This window comes from Pelophylax lessonae, assembly GCF_965119305.1.
Source record: "Pelophylax lessonae genome assembly, chromosome: 4".
NCBI classification, from domain to species: domain Eukaryota; kingdom Metazoa; phylum Chordata; class Amphibia; order Anura; family Ranidae; genus Pelophylax; species Pelophylax lessonae.
Genome location: NC_138771.1, coordinates 480114990 through 480139671, shown reverse-complemented (window position 1 = coordinate 480139671; position 24682 = coordinate 480114990). Strand labels below are relative to the sequence as shown.

The 24682-nt window shown below is 40.9% G+C and overlaps 1 protein-coding gene across 1 annotated transcript in view; it reads right to left on the bottom strand.

Moving 5' to 3' along the window:
- Window positions 1–24682, bottom strand: part of ANO2 (anoctamin 2) — a 373778-nt gene that overhangs the window by 180365 nt on the left and 168731 nt on the right. The window contains exon 13 of the mRNA XM_082255012.1: window positions 17931–18002. Coding sequence (XP_082111138.1) covers window positions 17931–18002 — 72 coding nt within the window. The remainder of the gene's footprint in view (window positions 1–17930; window positions 18003–24682) is intronic.

Below are 24682 nucleotides of genomic sequence, written 5' to 3'. Positions count from 1 at the left end.
TATTATTTTATATCATCCTTTCCTTCCTGTTTAGGTTCCTTTCATATGAAACTTTGTGGTTACAGATTTTGAAAGCTCTTGCTAAATCAGAGATAGAGCCCCCAAATCAGCATGCAGCATGATCCTTACTGATTGGAGACCTCTAGCAGGGGGCATGTCAGATTCTGCAGAGAGATCGCTGCTTCCACACAGAGGACAAGGGTCAGTCTCTTTAAAATTCTAGCCGGGACTGGCTTTTCTGCTCAGGCTGTAGTGGGAATGTATTTAGCTGAAAGTTCAACTGAGATGTAAAGGGGCATAAGCAAACCTAATGTTGAATGCTAACTTAAACCGATCCTGTAACAATAGGCCCCTCACACACGGATCAGGCTCCATTGGAGTCTGCCTGCTCAGAGATGGATCTGCCTGGTGATCCCCGCAGAGCAGGCGGATAGCTGGTCTGTGTCCACTCCGCTTATGCAGAGTGGACACAGCCCAACTGTCATCAGATCCAATCCACCAGACAGATGGGGAACAGATCCCCATCCATCTGTTTTTAGCGGACAGGATCGAATCGGACACATGTCCATTGACACCCGCCGCTCCATAAAGGAGACTAGAGGGTCCGCTTGAAAAACTAAAAAACGGACATGGTTGGTCTCCCCGTGTGAAAGGGCCCTTAGGGAAAACTGATAAACCATATCATTAAAAGAAGAAGTAGAATACATATTCTTTCTTGCAGCCAGTGTTGCCAAACACCATTCCACTGAATATAAAAACCCTGGTTTAAGTCTGTAAAGAAACCAACATATCCCAACTTGTTGATCTCTTGTATCCTCCAGAGCACTTACTAGTTCCTCCTGCTCACCTCCACCTCACTATTGTGCCCTGTAGTGACATAGGGATCTGAGGGAGAAACTATTAAGGTACAGTTGGGCATATAGGCGATCGACACTCCCAAAAGACAGACTTTAGTCAGGGTAATAGCTTCAGGAGAGTGTTCAGCAGGACGGACAGTAGGAGAGGTAAGAATTCTCTTCTTTCTTCTTTACAGGTTTATGGTTTACTAAGAGTTCTCCCTTAGGCCCCATTCACACCTGCACATTCCAGGAATGCATGCAGAAACATGCGAAAAACCTGTGTCATGTGGCTAGGAAACGATCGACCAATGCATCAAAATGTGCTTTAAAAATCATGTGAAGTTCACAGTCCGAAAAATGCGCCAAGCAAGATATGAAAAGGCGACTTAGACCTTAGGTGGGAGGGTTGGTTTAAAGTGAATGACCCATGTATATCAACATGTTAAGATTATTTAGAGATAATTTCCTTATTTTGAATTTGAATCTCTGCAAGTACAGCAGTACCCTTTGTGATAACATTCTTATTGTTCCCTCGTGGACCACATCAGTGGTTTTTTCTAGTTGCACTGAAGCACTGAAGTACAGTTTTCTGGAGAGTTAAGAGGAAATAAAGCACCAGGTATGGGTATGAACATAAGCAGTTATGGCCAGGTCATTTAAAAAGAAAGTTAGTAATCTAGAGGGGTTTTCTTGCGTCATCTGTCTCTAATAGAGTCTTAAAAATCTTATATGAGGTATATTTTTCGCTTTGTAGTAAAATAGTTTAAGCCAGAGCTGCTTTCACTAAACCTTTTCTATAATAAAAGAACACCTTGACAATATTCAATAAAGTGCAATACATAAATAATGCATAATCAGTTCATCAACACAAATAAATGATATTATATAACCTACAGTGCATAAATAAATAGTCCTTTAGTGCTTTCAAAGTGCCAGTGCTTGATGCATTTTATAGGTGAATGCAGTGTCACCTACTCACCGACAGTATGATATGAAACAGCTTTTAGTGCTTCCTATAGCACAACAAATAGTTATGGTTATCTTCCATCAACTCTTGTGAGACTGAGGGACCCTGCGCTTATGGATTAAAGTGGAATTAGTGTATAAAAAGTGTACATTTAAAGCTGCTAGCTGCAGTGAAAAGTGCTGGTGCTCTTTTAGGAATGTGAAATGTGAATGCAGCGCTGCTTTGAAAATATAAATATATAAATAATTCTTCTTAAATATGGGTGATATTCTTCAAAAGATTATAAAATCATAAAATCACACAAATCATAAAATCATAAACTTCCTAAAATCAAATGATTTAACACGCTGTGCTATGAATAAATGTCCATTAGTGCATCCTTTCGAGGTGCTGTAGCCTTTCCCAATATTCATAAAGTGCTTGAGCTCAGCTACAGATGAAGCTGTGTGTCACAGCGAAACGCGTCTAGCGATAGGTAGAGCGAGTACCACGTGATCCCCGGCCGGAGGATCATATGCTGCGGGAGCAGCACACCGCCGAGCTGCTCTTTTTCATTATTGCATGCTAAATTGTGATGTTTGTGAGTATAAACCCCGTTGTACACCTAATAAATGTGTTGTTTAAACGAACTTCACTATGAAAAGCTTCTTTTTCTGAGGACACGGGTGATGAATCTTGATCTTCCAGCAATATCCTTTCTCAATTGATTAATTGGAGAAGCTGAGTGTAAAGCCTATCTTTTCATGCCTGATTATATCTTCTTGGTGGTAAGTAGACATCTTAAGGGGGAAACCCCGCTTACAGCACAGTTCGAGCACTCAAGCACTTTATGAAGTATGGGAAAGGCTACAGCACCTCGAAAGGATGCACTAATGGACATTTATTCATAGCACAACGTGTTAAATGATTTGATTTTAGGAAGTTTATGATTTTATGATTTGTGTGATTTTATGATTTTATAATCTTTTGAAGAATATCACCCATATTTAAGAAGAATTATTTATATATTTATATTTTCAAAGCAGCGCTGCATTCACATTTCACATTCCATCAACTCTTGTCCCTATGTTCAGCAGTATAGTTTGGAGGGATTATAGTATTTATAAGCATTATAGCATGTGGTAAGGGTGTCCCTCCTGCTCTCTCTCCGCTACCAGGCTCCCAACAACATATGTTGTAGAGACAAGAGGAGAGTGCTTATAGTGTAAAATGTTACATTTATTTAAAATATAAAAGTGAATACACACAAGATAAAAGCTAGATTTAGGCAGTAAAAGTCCTGGTAGACGCCGCCGCAGCGTGCGTTCCAACCACCGGATATGACGTCACTTATCGGTCTCCGGCTTTACGTGTTTCGCCCCTCCCACTGGGGGTCTTCAGAAGCTCCATAAAGCGGCCGTGTCCACAACAACCTTTACTGCCTAAATCTAGCTTTTACTTGCAATAGATTTTTATTAATTTTCAAACATTACATCAAAATTTGTTAAATTATTCATAGTCACATGTACAATGTTTCCAACAAAACATATAGAGGTGGAATTGCAGAACTCAATCATCAAAGAGAAAAAAAATAAAGAAAGAATAACATCTCAAAAGTAAACGTTAACAACCAAAAACTGTTCCAGTCATTTCACTAGTGTTTGCGTTTGTGTTACCGGTGGCCCAACCCCTATCAAGGGACGGGGGTGAAGTATTTGCTGGTAGTCCACATGTGCCAAGTAGAGTGGAATTTAGATCCATTATGAGTCGAGTAAGCGTAAGCCTTCTCCATAGAGTATTGGAGATTAACCATTCTAATGACCTCCAGGTGAGATGGGGATATGGTCTGCTTCCAGTGTTTGGCTATCACTGTCCTGGCTGCTACCAGGATGTGGAAGCATACCGTTCTCATGTGTAAGGGTATGTTGTGTATTCCTAAGTTCAGTAGTGCCATGGCCATGGTTGGTCGGGTGAGTATGCCCGTGGTGGTTGAAAGAACCTCAAACACCCTCCTCCAAAAGCTGGTTATGCTCTTGCACTTCCAGAAAATATGAGAAATAGTGCCTATTTGGTCACAGTTACGCCAGCATAGCGGGCTCTGAGAACTAAAAAATTTAGACAGGCGATAAGGTGTGAGGTACCATCTGGTCAGAAGTTTTTGCATTTGTTCCCAGTGGTTTATGCATCTGGAGGCCATGAAGGAGGTATGGATCTCCGTTTTCCACTGGTAATCGGAATAGGGTGTCTGAAACTCACTCTCCCACTTAACCATGTGTGTCGTTTTATGAAAGGCGGTCTTGTGTCCTATAAGGTTGTATATGAGGGATATGCCTTTTACTGGGGACTTTACGTCCGTGAGGAATTGCCATAGGGTGGCAGGTAGCCGCAACTTGGGCAAGGGATATTTGCGTAAAAAGCTAATTATGGCGTTATAGGCTAAATCTAGCTTTTATCTTGTAAGTGTATTTACTTTTATATTTTAAATAAATGTAACATTTTACGCTAAGAGAACTCTCCTGTTTTTTCAACATATGTTGTTGGGAGGCTGGTAACGGAGAAACAGGAGGGACACCCTTACCGCATGCTGTGCTACAGAAAATACTATGATCCATCCCAACTGCACTGCTGAACCTAGGGACAAGAGGAGAAGGAGGATAACCATAACCATTTGTTGTGCTGTAGGTAGCACTAAAAGCTGTTTCATATCATACTGTCAGTGAGTAGGAATCCAGGAGGGGAGCACCGAGTGACACTGCATTCACCTATAAAACGCATCAAGCACTAGCACTTTAAAAGCACTAAAAGACTATTTATTTATGCACTGCACTTTATATAATAATATTTATATAATATCATTTATTTGTGTTGATGAATTGATAATACATTATTTATGTACTGCACTTTATTGAATATTGTCAAGGTATTCTTTTATTATAGAAAAGGTTTAGTGAAAGCAGCTCTGGCTTAAACTATTTCACTACAGATCATAAGGTCATTACCTTTATAACAAGCAGCAGCTTACCATATTTACTTGTTTATAGGTGTACATACACTGAACACTTGCACAATATCCTAGCGCGGGTATTTACACATTTTTTAATATTTGCCCACCAGGATGATGTAAACTAGTAGAGATTCATCAAAAAATTCACAGAGATTTCCACAGTCCAGTTATCATGTCTTTATTGTTTTTTTACTGCATTCATTCAAAAGTAGCTGAAGGTTATAGCCTGAGAACTGGATTGTGCTATTGTTTCATAAAGGAGCCCATTTCAAGTATAAAATTTAATTCAGAGCGTCTTCCTTTGTTATCTGTCTTAAACCAGGTTTTTAAAAATCTTGTCAAAAATTAAAGGTACTGATAGAGACATTTCATATTTATTTTTTATGCCTCACTCATACATAAGAATGCATCTCAAGCAGGGCCGTCTTACTGCATGGGCATGCTGGGCAGTTGCCCGGGGGCCCCCACTTGCCCAGGGGGCCCCACCTGCCCAGCGACCCAGCCCCAACCAAGCATTATTCCCGACTCCCATGTGCATCCTGAACTTAGCAGGTGAAAACAGACATCCCAAGTCTCCCGCAAGTGCCACTCAATATCCTGGCTGTCTGTGTCAGCTGTCAGAACGGAGCTGATGCTTCCTGTATAGTTCCAGCTCCATCCTGTCACAGACAGAGTGATATCAAATGCACTCCGTCTGTGAGGAGAGATACAGGAAGCATCAGCTCTGCTTGCTTCCTCCAATGCTGCCCCTCACACTCTCCGCCAGCATTTCCCGCCAGCAGTACCTACCAGCAGTACCCACCAGCAGTACCAGCTAGCAGTACCCACAGCAGTACGCCCCAGCAGTACCCACAGCAGTACCAGCCAGCAGTACCTGCCAGCATTACCAGCCAGCAGTACCCACCAGCAGTACCAGCCAGCAGTAACCACCAGCAGTACCAGCCAGCAGTACCCACCAGCATTACCAGCCAGCAGTACCAGCTATCAGTAACCAGCCAGCAGTACCAACCAGCAGTACCAGCCATGATAACCACCAGCATTAACAGCCAGCAGTAAGTCACATGTGCTAGGGGTGCAACTAGCCCCCAGCACATAATTGTAAATATCCCAGCATGTGCAGTGTTTCTGACTCCTACCACCATGACCAATTCAAATCACTGAAGTGGTCATGTGGTTAGAGTGTTCCTTTAATATCTCTCAGAAGAAGTAAACCTCTGTATACTAAATGCATTTCATTTGATCATCCTCTGGTTGTGTTGAATTGGCGGGGGCAGGGGGGGCACGGAGTGCCACCTCCCTGAAATTAGTTTTTGCAGGTTGGAATGTCTGTGGCATGCGCCTGTTGGCCCTGCGCTGCTGTCAGGCCATTTGGGCCGTGGAGGGGGAGCCCACATCTGCAGAAATGCCTGTCCACTTCCGCGGAAAAAGGCACACACAGGACAGTCGAGTCTCCAAACTTGGAAGCTGTCATTAGCCTGGCTGCCTGCTTCCAAGGTCCACGGGGTGACAGGCACGCACCAGGACAGCCGCAGCGCAAGCCGCAAGGGCGGGAGCACTTCTGTAGAAGCCTAAAGTGGAAGCCAGCATGGCAGAAAGGAAAGAAGGACAGAAAGGGTAAGTACTAACTTGTTTTTATGTGCAGAAATGAATATTGTCTTTGTGTGTTCAGAAAGCCAAAACATCTGCATGTCACTTTCATTTTGTTTACAGTTGATGACCAAATTAATAAGGATATCAGTGCATTTTTTTTTTTTTTGCTTTTTTAAAAAATATTTATTTATTTTTTTTGTAGCCTTTTTTTAAAATTATTTATTATTTATTAATTTAATGTTTAAACACTGATTTTGTTGGAGGTACCAATAAATATAGCCTCATCGATAATTAGCATTTTTATTCTCATGGGTGATTGTGTAGGCGGGGCCCCAGTGCACTACATTGCCTGGGGGCCTATAATGCTCTTAAGATGGCACTGATCCCAAGCCTGGTATAGGGATGGTTTTACCTTAAGGGACCTAATGCTACAGAAATGTCATTACTACAAACTGACCAACTGAAGGAATGTGTGCTATCTTCCTTAAAAGGCTACTTTCTAGGCTTTACAATTGGTCAATACTACCAATTACTCTTGTATCTATAGATAGGTTCTTTGTTACATTTTCCAATACTATTGCATAAGTTATCTTTATCTGTGTGTTTTTGTATTGTGAAGGAGCCCATTTTTTGGTCTCTCCAATCACCTGCCCATCCAATGATAAAAGGTATAAGAACCATTGTCAATGTGATGTTGGGGAGTGGACAATGGGTGTTTAAGGGCCTAAAGCTGTGATAATATAGCTCTATACACCTTGAAGGCAGGCTTAGTATTCTTCAGGGGGTGACCCCGACATGAATAATAAGCAGTGAAGCAGAAACATATCAAAGGTTTTATAAATTTCCATCTCGGCTCAGTCTGGATAGGTTTCTGAACTTGGATGGGCAGTTTGCTTAGTTTTATTTAGCATAGTAGTATAAACCAAACACGGGCAGTGCAGGGGTTAGTGGTTAGTACGCATGCTCTACAGCAATGGGTTCCTTGATTCATATCTCATTCAGGACACTGTCAGCAAGGAGTTTGCATGGTCTCTCTTTGTTTGTGCAGTTCTTCTTACATTCCAAAGACATGCAGTCAGGTAAATTGGCCCTAGTGTTTTTGCACAAACTGGCTATACACAAGGATTTTCACATTTTCCCTGCTGGTCCCATGCTGAGCAATTGGATAGGGTTGAGGAAAGACATGGCGATCCACCTTGTAAAAAAGTTTCCAAGAAAATTCTGTGCAAAGAGGCTCCCAAGTGAATCAAACATGGTGCCCAGTGGGCTGGCCCATAGAACTGGTGAGAAACTGTACAGATATATACATAAATAATCCATAAACATATACCTAGTATTGCAAAATGAAATTCATGCACGAGATACAGTATATAAACAAAAAATAGCCCGTTTTCATGCATGGCAAATCACAATCAGGCATTATAGCAAGTAACAACTAAGACGCAAATTATCAATGAACAATAAATACCATACGGGGCTTATATTCCTTGCATGTTTTATCGACCACCAGCAATGTTCTAATACAAATAAATAGTATACATATGTTCTGAATCACAGGGACTAATAACATGCAATGACAGAAGTGTCTGGAGGAGCAGACAGAAATATACTGAGTCGGAGATGAAAGTGTGATGTCTTGATGTAACAAAACAAAGTGTCAATATAAATATGTCACTCAAAGCCATACCCCGCTCTTACAACTTTTTCTGTATAACAAATACATTCAATTTTACTTTCATTTTAAGGAGAAATCATTTTTTTGACCCATACTTCTTGGTAATTAATCTGTCATTGCTTTGTGTGGGGTTCTGAAATAAACATCTTCAAAGATTTCCTAGGTATACTATATATATATATATATATATATATATATATATATATATATATATATATATATATATATATACTGTATCTAGAAAATTCACTTTTCACCAAATATGGAACATACTTAATTCCACAAATCTTCTTAAAAAGTGATAATTAACTATTCAAATATGAACCCAAAATGCTGGTAAGCCATTTTTCACCCAATGGCTTACTTGTGCTCAACACCTAAAGCAGAGGTACTCAACTGTTCTCAGATATGGACCCCCAAATGTTGGTGTGGTATTTGTATCATGAATCTAGATAATACTGAGCTTGCCCACCAAGCATTTATACTGCATAATATAAAAGGCACAAATTAATGCATTAATGCCATTCTGTATTCATCCTTAAAGTTTTACTAAACCCAGCACCCTGCATTCACTATATCTGGTCTCCAACAGTACACAGAACATGGAAATGCAATTATTTTAGTAAAATTAAACTGCTAAATACCTTTAATCATGAGTAGTATATAGCAGTCTTGTTACTTCTATCAGTGTCTGGTTAAAGCTTGCAGGAGGGGTTTTCATTCTACTCTGACTGTCCTATAAGGGCTGCAGGACTCCTGACCCTCTGTCTGGACAGTGCTGATTGGTTCTATGCTGATCACATGCACCCTCTAAGTGAAAAAAAACCTCTCTAGCAATACTATAGAGTGACTCCAAAGGCTCTGTCTTATGAGGGGATGGTTAGGGGACAGTGGAAGAAGGAGAGAATCAGAGATGACTGGATCAAACAGCCTTTTTACACAATGCACAGGATTAACCCCTTAGGTTTCACAGTGAGTATAACAAGCATGCTTTACTACTTATACAGACTGGTTTTACTGTTGTGGGTTTAGTAACACTTTAGGTGTATTTTGCAAGCACCAAAGATATCTGAATTTGATTTGGTAGAGGCTTTTTGCAGTCCTTGTACAGCAGTGCTCAGACTGGGAGAGGGAAAAGCAACACAAGTAGGCAATCAGTTGTGCTGCAGTACAAGAAGCATGCTGACAGGTGGGAGTGGGGAAAAGACCTATAAATGTAATTGAACTGCAACAGATTGCAATCAGCTCCCCACCCCCTGCCAGACAGGGCTGAGCTATATGAAACAGCTGTGTAAATCTCGGAACTGGATGGATAGAAATATCACTCCTTTGACAGATAAAACAGCCCTCTTTGATGTATTTCATGTCTGTTTTAGCTGTTTGCCTGGAGTTCAGCATGTATTTCTTTTGTATGACGCAAATAAAAAAGAAAAACCTACAATGCAAGATCATGACTAGCGCTAAAGTGCAAGTCCAGTCAAAACTGTTTTTTTTTTTTTTTGATTCTTTTTCGTTTTGGAAAGAGTGAGGAAGGATTTTTGCCCCATCAGTTTCTACTGCCATATGTGGCTCCCTTGTTGAAATGTCTTCTCACTAACTGCTACAGTGACAATGGTCTGCAACAGGGTCAAACAGAAAATAAGGTCAAAGTGATAATGGTTTCCTATCTGGTGAAACCTTTGTCACCTTGTTAGTAATGCCTCATACACATGATCAAATATTCGTACGAAAAAAAAAAATTCATACATTTAGTACGGTAGAATTCAATACTAGTATCATGCAACACAATGCGAACGATAGGTCGTCCAATTATCTGATCGTGTGTACGAGGCATTAGTGAAAAGACATTTATCAAATGGTACCCTTGACAGCAGTAAAACCAGACCGGCCTTCTCTTGTCCAAAACAATAAAAAAAATTTGGCTGGACAGAAACTTTAAAAAAATGTACTTCTGTTAATCTTCAGTTTAGAAGGTAAGTGTTTCTAGAATGCCAGCACAAAGATATTTAAAGTGCAGTGTATTTAAAGGTTAGGTGAAGTTTTGCTAGTGCACCAAGGAACTGAATTAGCCTATGCACATATTTAACTATATTTCCACATGTGGAAAAACAGTAAGCATTTTCAGAAAAGGATGAAAATAATATACAGCACTATTATTATGTGGACTACCGTTTCTAAAGCTGGATACACACTATCCAACTTTTGTGGTTAGATTTCCTTCAGATTTACCTTTTCTATGTAGTGCAAGGGCCTGCCTGATTGCATACAAATTGAAAGTGTTTAGGTTTGACCTCATATTATATGGTTTTGGTAATGCCCCGTACACACGTGCAGATTATCTGAAGACTTTTGTCTTCAGATTTACCTTTTCTATGTAGTACAAGGGCCTGCCGGATTGCATACAAATTGAAAGTGTTTAGGTTTGACCTCATATTATATGGTTTTGGTAAGTCTACAGACAAAAGTCTTCAGATAATCTGCACGTGTGTACGGGGCATAAGTCTAAAGGAAAAAGTCTTCAGAAAATCTTATAGTGTGTATGGCCCATAAGAATTTAGACATCACTGAGCCTCTCTACCAGGTATGGAATTAATCCAGTACTTCATATTCTCCAAAGCTGTGTTTCTCAACTGTTCTTCAGTAAGAACTCCAAAAGCTGGGGTGTCATTGTTGTCCAGAATCTAGAAATTTAGCTTTTCACCAAACATGGAACAAACCTAATTTTACAAATCCACATAAAAAGTAGTGCCTAACCATTCAAGCATGAAATGTAAATGCCGGTGAGCCATTGTTGTCTAACTTTTGGTTTGTCAACCCAACACTCAACACCTAAAGCAGTGGTGCTCAACCGATATGGACTCCAAATGTTGGTGTGGTGTCAAGAGTCAAGATATTGCAGAGCTTGCCCACCAAGCATGCAATAAACCGAGTTCTCTACATCCTCTATGGTAGTGATCAAGTGGCACCTCAAAATGCTGGTGTGCCATCCTTCAGTGACTACCAAATGCCACATCTGGTCTTGAGACCCTGAAAGGTATCATTCCACATATGATTTTTAAAAGATCTGGTAATCCAGGGACACAAGAAACAAATGTTTGGGGTTCTGACCCGCAAAGCTTTGGAATATTAAGAAGGGAATCAGCAGGAAGTAACTATGAGAATAAGATGTAATTAAACTAAATGACATCTTCTTTATGAAACATAACTGAAATCCCTCAGTGCAAGCTTACATCTATTTGGAGTCGGTTAGGGGATTGGATGCAACTAAGAAACTCTTCACAAATGGGCGGTATCTCACAAGTCGTTTGGCACAATTTCCCAGCACTGAGACCAATGTGTTCTAACGATCTGTATAAATGAAATTTGACAGGTCTCAGTTCTGGGCAGTGTACCAGAAATAGCATAGAATGACTGTGTGGTCTTTTAAAGTGAACCTGTCACTTACCCATCACAAATATATCTTAACAGATACAGTATTGAACTAAACTTGTGTTTTGCTGCTTTTGCTGTAGCTATATAAATCCTTCCATTTTTAATTTACACAAAACGAACACCTTTTAGCCAGTTTTACTGATAATACAAATCTCAACAATCAATACAATCATTTAATCCTGGCATTACCCAAAATTACCCCTACACCTTCCTTACCCTCCTCTAGAATATGTCCCAGTGTTTTGTTTTTTTTTTTTTTACTTTGCTCTTGCAGCAAGGAACATCTTTTATTAATTCTTGCGGTATCCCTTGTAAAATTCTTGCAGGGGGAGCTGCTGGAGGCTCCTATTGATGAAGGCACACGCCCAGAACTACATCTTCCAAGAGCTCCCCTACATACAGTGCGAGGAGCACATTAGATGTCTTGTAGATCAGCAAAGATTCTTCTGTACTTGCAGTGTTCTTAAAGCAATAAAACATGGGGAAATGTGCATGTTTTGCAGAGATTTATGCTCCTGCTTCATTCATTCTGTGGATCTGTGGAGTTATCAGATCATCAGTCATTAGGTGGGTAACTTTGACCTGAGGAAGCAAAGCCCTGCTCCTCTAGCGAGACTGCCACCTTATCATAAAGACACTGTGCCAAACAAGGCTATCTAAGTCAGTAATGGGAAAAAAATCCACAGGAAATGCTGGTGACTAGTTCTCTTCTGATAATAGAAACTTTGTTTGACTCTTCTCCTCGCACATTATGGCAACTGCTCACAACACGCCCCACCAAAACTCAATTTTATAGCATAACTGCATCTTCACTAAAGGTGATGTGCTTGGATTTCTACCATTAGCCACTAAAAAATGCCAATATAAAGAGAAGTCCTGTATCCAGAAATACTACCTGGAGCCAGGTACATCCAGTTGAACTCACAGATTGTTCAATCAACTCAATGCAAAGCAGGTCTACTCTCCCCAAACAGCCCCCTCTACTGGTGGCAGGAATAGTTTGTGCATAGCAAAAATGGATGCAAAAAGATTAATCCATGCTGCTTGAAACAAGACTGACCTTTAGAAAAGTTAAACCCCATCATATTTTCATCTTATTACTGCAGAGATACGAACAAATGCATAATGTTTCATGAAAATGCACATATAGATTAATGTAGAACTATAAGCAAATTTTTTTTTTCATTTTGGATAGAGTAAAGGAGGGTTATAACCCCTGTCAGTTTTTTTCTGTTATCTGTGTCCCATGGGGAGATTTACCTTCACTTCCTGTCCCATAACCAAAACAGGAAGTGAGAAGAAATCCCTGCAAATTAAGGGAATCCCTTGGAGGCCCCGACAGCACCAAACAATAATATCCCCATTGGAAGTTTTCACCTCTATTACTTTCCTGGGGACAACCAAAAATTTGAGATTTACTTTTACTGTCACCTTTAATTATAATGGTGAACAGGACAAATAGAGAGAGTGAATCTCCCTAACGGGGGGATACAGACAGCAAAAAAAAAAAAAAAAAAAAGCCTAATAGGCATTCTAATTGTTTTCCATTCTGTCCAAAACCAAAAAAAAAGTTTTGCCTTAAATTACACTTTATAGCAGATCTTCAGTCTGTTTTTAAACTTTTTTCTGTTCCCCAAAAAAACTAAGGGCACTGGTTGTAGTTGCCCTCAGCTCAAATGCCCCCAGGGACATATAGGGTGAGTGCAGTTACAGCCTGCTTTTTTTTTTTTTTTTTTAAATAAGTAACTAAATCCTATCATCAAAGTTTTTACATGCTGCGTGTATTTTTTCAAAAATAAAGGCATGACTGAAGTTCCTCTTTATTGTTGTAATCTTTTTTTTACACAAAATTCAAATCAAATATTATTATTACACAAACACAAATTCAGATATGCTGTGAATTTGTTGTGGTGATCTGTGCATTTGTGTCCAATTACAACTACCCTCGAGGAAACCTTGGCATTTTTAAAATGACAATCACAAAGATCCAGGGACAACAGCTGCAGGATTACAACATTCCCCTCTATCCCTCTCGTGAAGCGCGGAAATTGACAAAAGGCGTCTCGTGTGAGAGTCAGACTGGGGGAGCCTTGGTATGACTAAGTTTGTACACAGAGCCAGGCACATGACTGTAACACGCTCTTAATCATTGCATAATGTGTTTGTTAGGCCAACCCAGTGTGTATTGCTCACTCTACTCTAGGAAGTCTCAACTTTTCGTTTTGTCTGACCTTTATAACTCAGGCCTGCTAAATTCTATTCCTGCATAAGGAAACACAGACCAAGGTAGTGACTTGTGGTGAATCTTAAATGTATTGCTAGGTCGGTAATATTTGATGTCTTGTATTTTTGTCAATACATCATTTTAGTGTTCCATATCTTTGCATCTCCTGCAGTGATGGAGCTATACTGAACTTCCTAAAAATTCAATTTGCCAACCGTAAATGTTTCCTTGGGGTTCAATTCAAAATCAGCATTTCCTTAAGGAAATGAATGACACTTGTATTTTCTGTACAGCATTTTTCCACATTTTTTGTACGTATGTGCAGTCTTTAGGAAGCAGTGGGGTGTAGTCAGCTTACGTGTTTCTCCTTAAGTGTTTCCTAAGTACAGGCCATTATTATTTCTGCAGAAGTTGTTGAGCATTCCTCTTTGTAGAGAGGGTTAACAGTCAATGTTAATAATGATTAACCACTCTGCCAACCACCTTGGTGGTGCAAGCTAGGGAGGTGTTAAATGTTTGGGAAGCTTCCTGCCATGTGGTTTAGTTCTCATGGGCTTAGATCCTAGGAAGAAAGTGGGGTGAGCTGTCTCCCCTCCATTTGGTATTATGGCTAGAGGCTGGAAATTGCTGGAGTCTCCTCTCCTAAGGTTTGTTTTATAAATATTGAAATTGTGAATTAATATAAAAAAGAGGCCAACCAGCCATTTCAAGCCTTTATAAATAGACTGTGAAGTACCCTGGTACCCATCCTGCAGCACTAGGAGCACATGTGGCCCTCTGGCACTTGCGTTGTTTGCTCTTGGATGCAGGTAGTCAGTAGTGGGTGTGACGGAATTGCTTTAGGAAAGGGACTGTAACAGCATTGACCTAAACAAGTATCATGTAATATATCCTTTGTCTCTGACTGTCTCCTACAGCACCTTTGCAGTGTCTAACCACACCTGTAGTATGTGCACAGTCTCTGACCATCTCCTTTAGTAAGTCTGCAGGTTTTTCACTATCTCCTACATAAAGTCTACAGTCTCCATCCAAACCTGTAGAATGTCTACAGTCTCCGACTATTTCCTGTAGTAAATCCTCAGTCTCTGATCATCTCCTGCAATAAATCTGCAGTCTTTTGCAGTCCTGTAGTATATCTGGAGTCAATAACAGCCTTCTGTAGAATTACATTTACTGAATATTAGTGCAGCCCCTAATGATGTCAGGGCCACATTTGAGTTCCCCTCTACCATGTAAGTTGACAATCACTGTTATAGACACAACACCTTAAGTGCCTCTAGATCCATTCTTGCAATAAGCCTCTACCTCAGAGACTTGTATTTACTAACTTAGAACACAGCTATAAAACAAATCAGGAGGTTGACCAAGGGGGCTTACTACAATATTAAATTCACACGACACATCAGGGGCGATTTTTGAATCGTAACTAATGTTTGCTCAGCCAGATTTAATGCACCTGATCAATTATTTATTCAGTGAAAAAAATGTTATTTCTATATGTTATGAACTTGGAAACCAAATGCATTATTGGCCCAGATGGCTTTAGCAGCACATTTTTTTTCTAAACTCTATTGTATATGATGCAAAACCTATTGAGTAAGTGGCAGATTAGTTTCCCAGAAACATTAATGACATTGTATTCCTATCTGCACCGTGGACTAACTTGTAAAACCCAGGAAGGCTCATATGATATCTAATTTAATAAAAGTCAAATTACAGCGATAAAACTTTTTGAAAACATGAATTTGGTAGTTATCATTTGCAAGGATGTTCTTTATTTTTTTAAATAAGGTTTACATGCCCCGCAGGTTCCCTTGGAGCTTAATCTCATTTTAAATGTGAAATGTTATTTGCAGATATTGATACATTGATAATACCCTAGCCTTTGTCGACGCTTCCCTCGGGTAAAAAAGTTACACTTCCCCACATGTCTGGATATGGATGTCGTCCCATAGTGATGACTTCATACTGACTCAGTGCTGATCTCTCTAATAGGCTACCAGATGTCTTTGGGTCATAAAGGAAACCTGATCGGAGTTGTGCTTTTATTTTTTTAGACTACTCCCTTGTTTTAAATCTTGGACCATGGGAGCACGTTATGTATAAGAGTGAAATCCAAATATCCCAGATTGGGGTTGTAAATTTTTTGGAAACGCAAAGCCATGTGTAACATAAATGAAGTGGATTTATCGGGTAATATAATACTCTATACTGTATATGACATATGAAATTCTTGAGTTTTGTTCTATCTTGTTATATAGTTTTGTCTTTGAATATGTTACAGCATTGCATCAATTATTGCAGCAGTAATGAGGTATTGCAATGGGGTTAATTGTGAATGTAATTTCAAAATTTTTTTTTATTTTTTTTTAATCTATAGCTTTTTTAACAAAATTACCTGCCAGTATGTCATTGTTCAGGCACGTCCCCTTACAAAGTGACAACCCTTTGTCTTGTCTTTCAATTGTTCTATGTGTTGTCAGATTTTCTGAGAGCACCTACATGCAGCCATTTCTGCACACATTAAGCAAGCATGGTTCAATGATATCACTAAGAAGAAGCCCATGTGGAAAAACGCCACACATATATCACTGGTGTGCATGTGGTATAATTTGCTGCAGGAGATCAGGAGCAGTGAGATTGAATTAAAGCAAAACACCAGTTTTCTGTCATTTTAAAATAGTTTGTTTCGGCCAGGTTGTTCCAAATGAACTAATACATTCACTAACAGATGCAACTGCTGTGAGTGCTGTATAAACTGTATGTAGCATCAGTATGTATTCCAACAGCAGGACAGAGAGTACAAGGCTTCCTCTTATTGGCTGATGAGGAGATTGTGACATCATCTGTCAACCTCTGTACCTAAACCAATTAGAGAAAGTATTTTTATAAAATAATAGGCTCCCTGTGAATGGCTGAACAGCCCTCAGCCTGACTCCGTTTTGTTCTGGGAGCGGCACTGGAAGTCCCCTGTACCACTACCAGAATGCTGCTGATGCTACATACAGTTTATACAGTGCTCACAGCATGTGCCTCTGGGAAGGTAATAGTTAATTTGGATCAGTTGGTCCAATTTTGAAGTGACAGAAAGCTGGAGTTCGGCTTTAAAAAAGTTAAAACAAGTATTTTAATACTTGTTTATTAAAATCATTTATTTAAAAAAAGAAATATTTTTAATTAAGTTTTATTCAATTAAGGTTTATATCTACTTTAGGCATGCTTTTAAAAGAAAACTCACTCTCAAACCTTGGCAAGTCAAACTGAACATGAGATGTAAAATATGCATGCCAAAATGATCAGCTAATTCAGAGTTATAGACAGGCAAAGCTGTTTGCAAATCTCAAATTTTCCCATTACCGTAAATTAAACAATGCCATGTCCACAGTCTTCTTAACAATCAATGGTCATAACAATAACGACCAATCAGTATTCTTTCAGGCAGCAGGGGCTGTGGTCAAGCTTGACTTTCGTAAAAGTCAAGATTAACATTTAACTTAAAAGGCCCTTGTCTTTGTCCTATTTTTGTTGTAAAGGTAAGTAGCATTACCCAACAATTGCCTATAAATCTAGCGAATTCCATTACCCAGCTTTATACTGATCTATCACTCCACCTGAAGGCGAAATCATGCTCATTTTGTGTATAGATGCTGTCTTAGGTAATTGGAGGGAGAGAAACACAGTTTTGCGGGCCCACGGCTGAAACTGAAGGGCATGTCCAAAGTACTCATTAAGCTAGTTATTTACCATCAATCCAAATTGTAAACAGATGTTTTGACACCCCCACTCCTTTAGTAAATGGGGGATAAAAGTAAAAAAATAACAGATGATACCATTACAAATAAAAAAAAAAATTGAAGTCTGGTATTCTGAGAAATGTGTTAATTAAATTCAACACATAATTCATTTGGAGATACAATTATCAATAAAAGTGTTCTATTCCTTTCCCCACTTCCCCACATGATTTTTTGTTGCTGCACATAATACCATTGAAGAGATTTCCCCTTACCTATTATTATTATTATAAGTAGGAGTTAATTGTTCCAACAAGTACCCAAACAGTATTAAATACTCGGTATAAGTTCTAACCCTACCCTGTATAAAGGGTTTTGTCTGAATTTCAACAATTTGTAACAACTGTTACTCAAAAATGTAATTAAAACTTTTGATAAAAAACAGTCTGTAAATTTTGCATAAAGAGGACATTTTAAAAACAGTCTTACCCCATTTTTCCAAGCTTTGCACTTCTCTTTCATTAAAAGCAGCTTAGTTTCGTATTCTGGTCTTGGATGTTCCTACACAGGAAAAATAAAACCCAGGGCACCATGTTAGTATTTGTTAGTCGTTCTTCTGCAGACGTCAAACACGACCAATAGAGGACAATACACCGAGTCACAGCTGAGTGTGGTGTTTACAATTTGGTACCATAGGACACAATAAAACACAGTCACTAGAATTGGAGGGATCAAACACTTGAGGACACGCAAAGGTCTAACAAAAGGGAAACAGGTCAAACCTTTATACGTTCCTTGGTGCATATTCGATGGTGGAAAAGGAGAGAAAACATATTATAAATATACGCCAAGAGGAAAAAAAAAAGCCAGATATATTTTTTTTCTTTCACAAAAACCACAAGGTTTATTCAATAAGAAGTTGTTTTGTTAGCAAAACCCTCGTCAATTTGAACTTGGAACACAATATGTATAGTCTTGGAATGCGCACAAGGTTTCACAGCCTACAAAACTAAAGAGAATAGAAAAGGGACTCCGAGGAAAAACTGAGGCCATAAATACATTAGGGAATGATTATGATGCCCAGTGCCAGAATTACTTCCATAGCAGCTCACATAGGTGCTACAGACCCCAAAAGCATGGGAAATCTGGTATGCAATTTCTCTGTTCTCTTCCTTCCTGCCTGTCACTGACCTATTCATAACAGAAAGGCAGCTATGCAGTAAATTAAATCCTATATCTAGACATATTTATATATATATATATATATATATATATTGTTTTTATAAATCCAAACCTCCAACGTTTTTTTATTTAGGCCTGTAACAACTTTAGGGGGAGTTTCTCCTGGTGGCTGCCTTTAGAACTGGTGAAGATGTTATTCTTCATTAAGCCTTAACACAGGTCCCCTAGTGTATTCTGTTGTGATTTTATTAAGCTGCATTCACATGTCAGTGTATAATCGCGGGCAGAACCGCCGCGGTTCCGCCCGCGATTCGGAGATTTATTGCAAATCGCGGGACGCCTAGCGTTGCCCGTTGATTTGCAATAGCCCCCCAAACGCCAAGCGATGTTGCCGCGATTTACGCCCGCCGAATCGCGGCAACATCGCGCAAACAAAATCGCGGGACGCAATACGCTCCAAAGAAGCTCTTGTACTTTTTTGGAGCGTATTGCGTCCCGCGATTTTGTTTGCGCGATGTTGCCGCGATTCGGCGGGCGTAAATCGCGGCAACATCGCTCGGCGTTTGGGGGGCTATAGCAAATCAACGGGCAACGCTAGGCGTCCCGCGATTTGCAATAAATCTCTGAATCGCGGGCGGAACCGCAGCGGTTCTGCCCGCGATTATACGCTGACATGTGAATGCAGCCTAACATTGACTGCTCAAGCCCTGAATAAGAGGGGGGGGGGCTTTTTCCCCCAAAATGCATTGGCTGCATTTGATGCTCTTAACCATTAAAGGTTTCAAAGAGTCCTTCAAGTGAAATGGTCTTTTGTACCAAGTTCTCCTCAGCACACATCCAAAAATCACAGTCTTGCAAGCGCTTCCTTTGAGAGAGGAAACAGAGTAGGACCAGAAAATGTCCACTTATAATATATTTCAACCACGGATCTGCTTCTTTGAAAGAAAAATCACTTTACAGTAGAGCTATCGGAACCAATTTTCACTTCTATCAGTCCAGTGCTATCACACACAAACCTGGTACTTTGTCCATGGAGGCATATTGACAGTGTCCCTGGAAAGGCATCCTCAAACCCCTAATACTCACCTTACCTGCACTCCTTCATGCATTCTCTGCAACTGGAGTTAAAAATGAATGTGTCCAAAACCCAAAAAAGTGGTGAAGGCCCTTGATTGGTCATGGCCACTGCTAGGCTTGGACAGAATCACAGAGGAGCAGGTTACATGCCTGTCCATGCCTGGAATTCTCACCAGCTGTCAATTTAGGATGTAGCTTTGTTGTGTATTTAGGATAGTTTATTTTATTTCATTTGATTTTTTTTTCTTTTTTTTATGTATTTGCCTATTATTTGTGTACTGTTGCTCTTCTTTCCAATTTTTGTGTAAAAAAGTAAGGCTAATGATGGTCAAATTTGGCAGAAAAGGGGTCCAGGATAGTTAAAGGGGCTTCTAACAGCCTTAAAGCTGGTCTCCATGTTTAATGTCTCTTTAAACTGTTTGAGCAGGCCAAGCTGGCCCAAGCAATCTATCTACTTCATTAATAGGTGCATCAGCTGGGCATGCTGAATTAACTGTATGTAGCCTCAGCTACATATATGATACAGCACTATGTTCGGCCAGTAAGACGGGGGCTTTAAGGGGCAATTTGCAACATCAAAAACTACCCTTACTGCAACCTTCTCATTGACTCCAATTTCTCTGTAATTTTACCCAAAACTTTCTGCTTTTTGCTAAAATTTCAGTGAAGTTCTAACTCTTCCTCATCATTCTAACTGTGTTTTTGTTTCCCTCTTGCAGAGATTGTCCATCTCTTCCTGTCATGGTATGACATTAAGGTCCCTTCTGAGGACATTCATGTGACCCTGCCATGGCATACAGCAGGGATATGCAAACTGTGGCCCTCCAGCTGTTGCAAAACTACAAGTCCCATCGTGCCTCTGCCTCTGGGTGTCATGCTTGTGGCTGTCATAGTCTTGCTATGCTTCATGGGACTTGTAGTTCTGCAACATCTGGAGGGCCACTGTTTGTATATCCCTGGCATACAGTATGCCATGTGTTTTTATTATTGAAGACAGACACAATCAATTGGGAACTTTTGCTCACACTGTGGTCCCCCTCTGTGACCCACCTCAGGAGGCAGCCTGAATCAGCAGACAGGTGTAAGAAATCTGTCCATAGCCACAGGATAGCAAGGGGTAAATACATTAGGACTGTTTTCAAATTGTATGTCTGTTTGGAAGCCAAAGAAAGATGGAAATGCCTTGACATAGAATGCAGAGGGATAAAACTAAAATTGCAAAACTGAAAATGTAGTCTTATTATTTGCCCAGAAACCAATCTAGTGTCACAGTGCAGATCCAACATGTTCAGATATTGCATTTTTTAATTGAGTCTGATCTATGAAGACATATTGAAGAGAAAACAGATGTAAACTGTTATTAAGGGAATCTAAGGAATTTTTAAATGTTTCTTTTGCAACGTGCATATTGTGATCGTAAGTAACCGAATGTGTTTGATACAGAAATAAGATCAGAAATTATTAAATCAACTGAGAAACACATATACAGATGGTGCTAGGATTAAAGAGGCAGTCTGCTTACATGGGATATCATTTTTCAGACTTCCTGGCTACCCTTGACATAGCCATGATGCTAAGAAGGAGAGCCTCACAACTTCTGCTGCATCTGCTTTTAAAAATAGGATTAAGGCTCCATACACACTGGCCTAAAAATTTCTACTTCTACAGGAGTTTTGTGTTTTGTCTGTAGAAGCAGCTCAATGTTATCCTATGTGTCCATGCACATTAGGACAATTACTGGCATATTTTGAGCTCAGCGTTTAGAGGCAGGAAAGAAAACTCTTCTGGTTTGCGTTTCTGATTGGAGCTTTCTGGCAGAAAAAATGCTACACTCTCCTACACTCGCCTAAACTCTGTACAAAAATTCTCTGAATAGACTTTTTTTTTCTTCCAAAGGAACTGGCATTTTTTTTAAGCCCAGTGTGCATGAAGCCAAAAAAAAAAAAAAAACGGCCCTGTAAGAGCAATATTAAAATAGCTATTGCTGCAACACTAAAGCAGGTCAGAGATGGATCAAATCTCAGCGGATTCAGCAGAAATTGACTTGGGTACAACAAGCCTGTCAGGTTTTTTACATGCGTTTACTGTCGGCGGATATACATAGGTGTGCGGACAGGGTGTGCCTGGGCACAGTCAAATTACCCCGTGTATATACCTCCCATCTGCCCTGGATTGGGCGGGACTGTCCCACAATCCGGGCTGAATTCCAGAGCCCACTGCAGGAACACATTTCAGCAACCGGCTCCACTAAGGCACGAAGCCCTGTCGCTCTGTGTCTCCTCTGCAACTGCGCTTTTCACAGGCAGCTACAGAGGAAACTGTTTATTCCAGGGGGAGGGTGGGTATTATAGGCCGGCACAGGCGGGGTGCTTTATTGGCTGTGTACGGGGAGGGGGCGGGTGCTAAAGTCCGGCACAGCAGTGGCATAAACAAACAGCATTTCCTCTGTAGCTGCCTGTGGCAAACACAGCTGCAGGGAAGACAGAAAGAAGATTGTCTTACTTCTGTTCTTCTTCCTGGCACTCTTCACAGTACTCAGGGTACTACAGCTTCAGATCTTCTCCCCCTTCTCCTTTTTCCTGGTCCTGTAGGTGGGGCTATGAGTAGCTGTAATGTAGCTCCACCTACTGGACCAGGGAATTGGAGAAGAAGGAGAAGAGTCGGAGCTGCAGTACCCTGAGTGATGTGAAGAGTCCCAGGGAGAAGGAGAACACTGATCAGCACTGCAGTGCAGAGGTGAGCCTTACTTAGCACTGGCATCTGACTTCTGCCTCACTCAGTATTGACCCCTGACCTCTACCTCACTTAGCACTGACCCCTGACCTCTACCTCACTTAGCACTGACCCCTAATCTCTACCTCATTTAGCACGAGCCCCTGAACTCTACCTCACTTAGCACTGACCCTTGAACGCTACCTCACTTAGCACTGACCCCTGACCTCTGTCTCGCTTAGCGCTAACCCCTGGTCTCTACTTAATTTAGCACTGACCCCTGAACTCTACCTCACTTATCACTGACCCCTGAACTCTACCTTACTTAGCACTGACCCCTGAACTCTACCTCACTTAGCACTGACCCCTGAAATCTGCCTCACTTAGCACTGACCCCTGAACTCTGCCTCACTTAGCACTGACCCCTGAACTCTACCTCACTTAACACTGACCCCTGAACTCTGCCTCACTTAGCACTGACCCCTGAACTCTACCTCACTTAGCACTGACCCCTGAACTCTGCCTCACTTAGCACTGACCCCTGAACTCTACCTCACTTAGCACTGACCCCTGAACTCTGCCTCACTTAGCACTGACCCCTGAACTATGCCTCACTTAGCACTGACTCCTGAACTCTGCCTCACTTAGCACTGACCCCTGAACTCTACCTAACTTAGCACTGACCCCTGAACTATGCCTCACTTAGCACTGAACTCTGCCTCACTTAGCACTGACCCCTGAACTCTGCCTCACTTAGCACTGACCCCTGAACTTTACCTCACTTAGCACTGACCCCTGAACTCTGCCTCACTTAGTACTGACCCCTGAACTCTACCTCACTTAGCACTGACCCCTGAACTCTACCTCACTTAGCACTGACCCCTGAACTCTGCCTCACTTAGCACTGACCCCTGAACTCTACCTCACTTAGCACTGACCCCTGAACTCTACCTCACTTAGCACTGACCCCTGAACTCTACCTCACTTAGCACTGACCCCTGAACTCTACCTCACTTAGCACTGACCCCTGAACTCTGCCTCACTTAGCACTGACCCCTGAACTCTACCTCACTTAGCACTGACCCCTGAACTCTACCTCACTTAGCACTGACCCCTGAACTCTGCCTCACTTAGCACTGACCCCTGAACTCTGCCTCACTTAGCACTGACCCCTGATCTCTGCCTCACTTAGCACTGACCCCTGAACTATGCCTCACTTAGCACTGACCCCTGAACTATGCCTCACTTAGCACTGACCCCTGAACTATGCCTCACTTTGCACTGACCTATGAACTATGCCTCACTTAGCACTGACCCCTGAACTATGCCTCACTTTGCACTGACCCCTGAACTATGCCTCACTTAGCACTGATCCCTGAACTCTGTCTCACTTAGCCCTTATTGTTGAACTCTGTAATAGGTGATGCAGATCTCGGAAGTTACTCAGAGGTCAGTAGTAATAAACAGTCAACTTGGCTTTCAGACCAATGCCGTGCGGTTTTCCTGCACCATGGGTGCAGCGCAGTGTACCCACGGTTTTTGTGTGGGTTAGCTGCAGTTTGCCATAGACTTCTATTATGTTCCATGGTTTCAATGCACTTTCTGAAATCGCACCAAAACCACGCTTACCGTTTTTGGTTTCAGAAAGTGCATGAAAACCATGGGGCATAAATTAAGTCAATGGCAAACCACAGCTAACCCACACGAAAACCACGGGTGAGAAAAAGCCCACCACATCAGTGTGAAAGTGCCTTACAGGGGGGGAGGAAGGACCAAATGTATATTTTATGGGTACAGAAGGTGTTTGTGTTATTTAATTAATGCAATAGGCTGAGCTCACTTATGGGACTATAGCCGCTAGCAGTAATCATTGTGTTCTGCCGCCTGGGAACACAATAGCACTGTGGGAGCAAGTCGTAAGGGAAGGGAAGAAAATCACATAATCTATGGCCTGCTTAACTTTTGATCAGTAGTGGTCACTTGCAGTAATTCCTTAATGCCACTTGATGTCATTAATCTTCTGGACTGAATGACTGCCAATACCATTCAATCCACTTCCTCTATGTCGAAGGCTGCCAGGAATTGCCCTCCTTCTCCCTTCCCCAATCATGCAGCCTGGGTTCTGAACGGCAGCATGAGGTGTGTTTTATACATTATATTTTTTAAATACAGTATATATTGCTAAAATAAAATTCAAGGAACACTTTGAAAACACATCAGATCTCAATGGGGAAAAACATCATGCTGGATATCTATGCTGATATGGACTG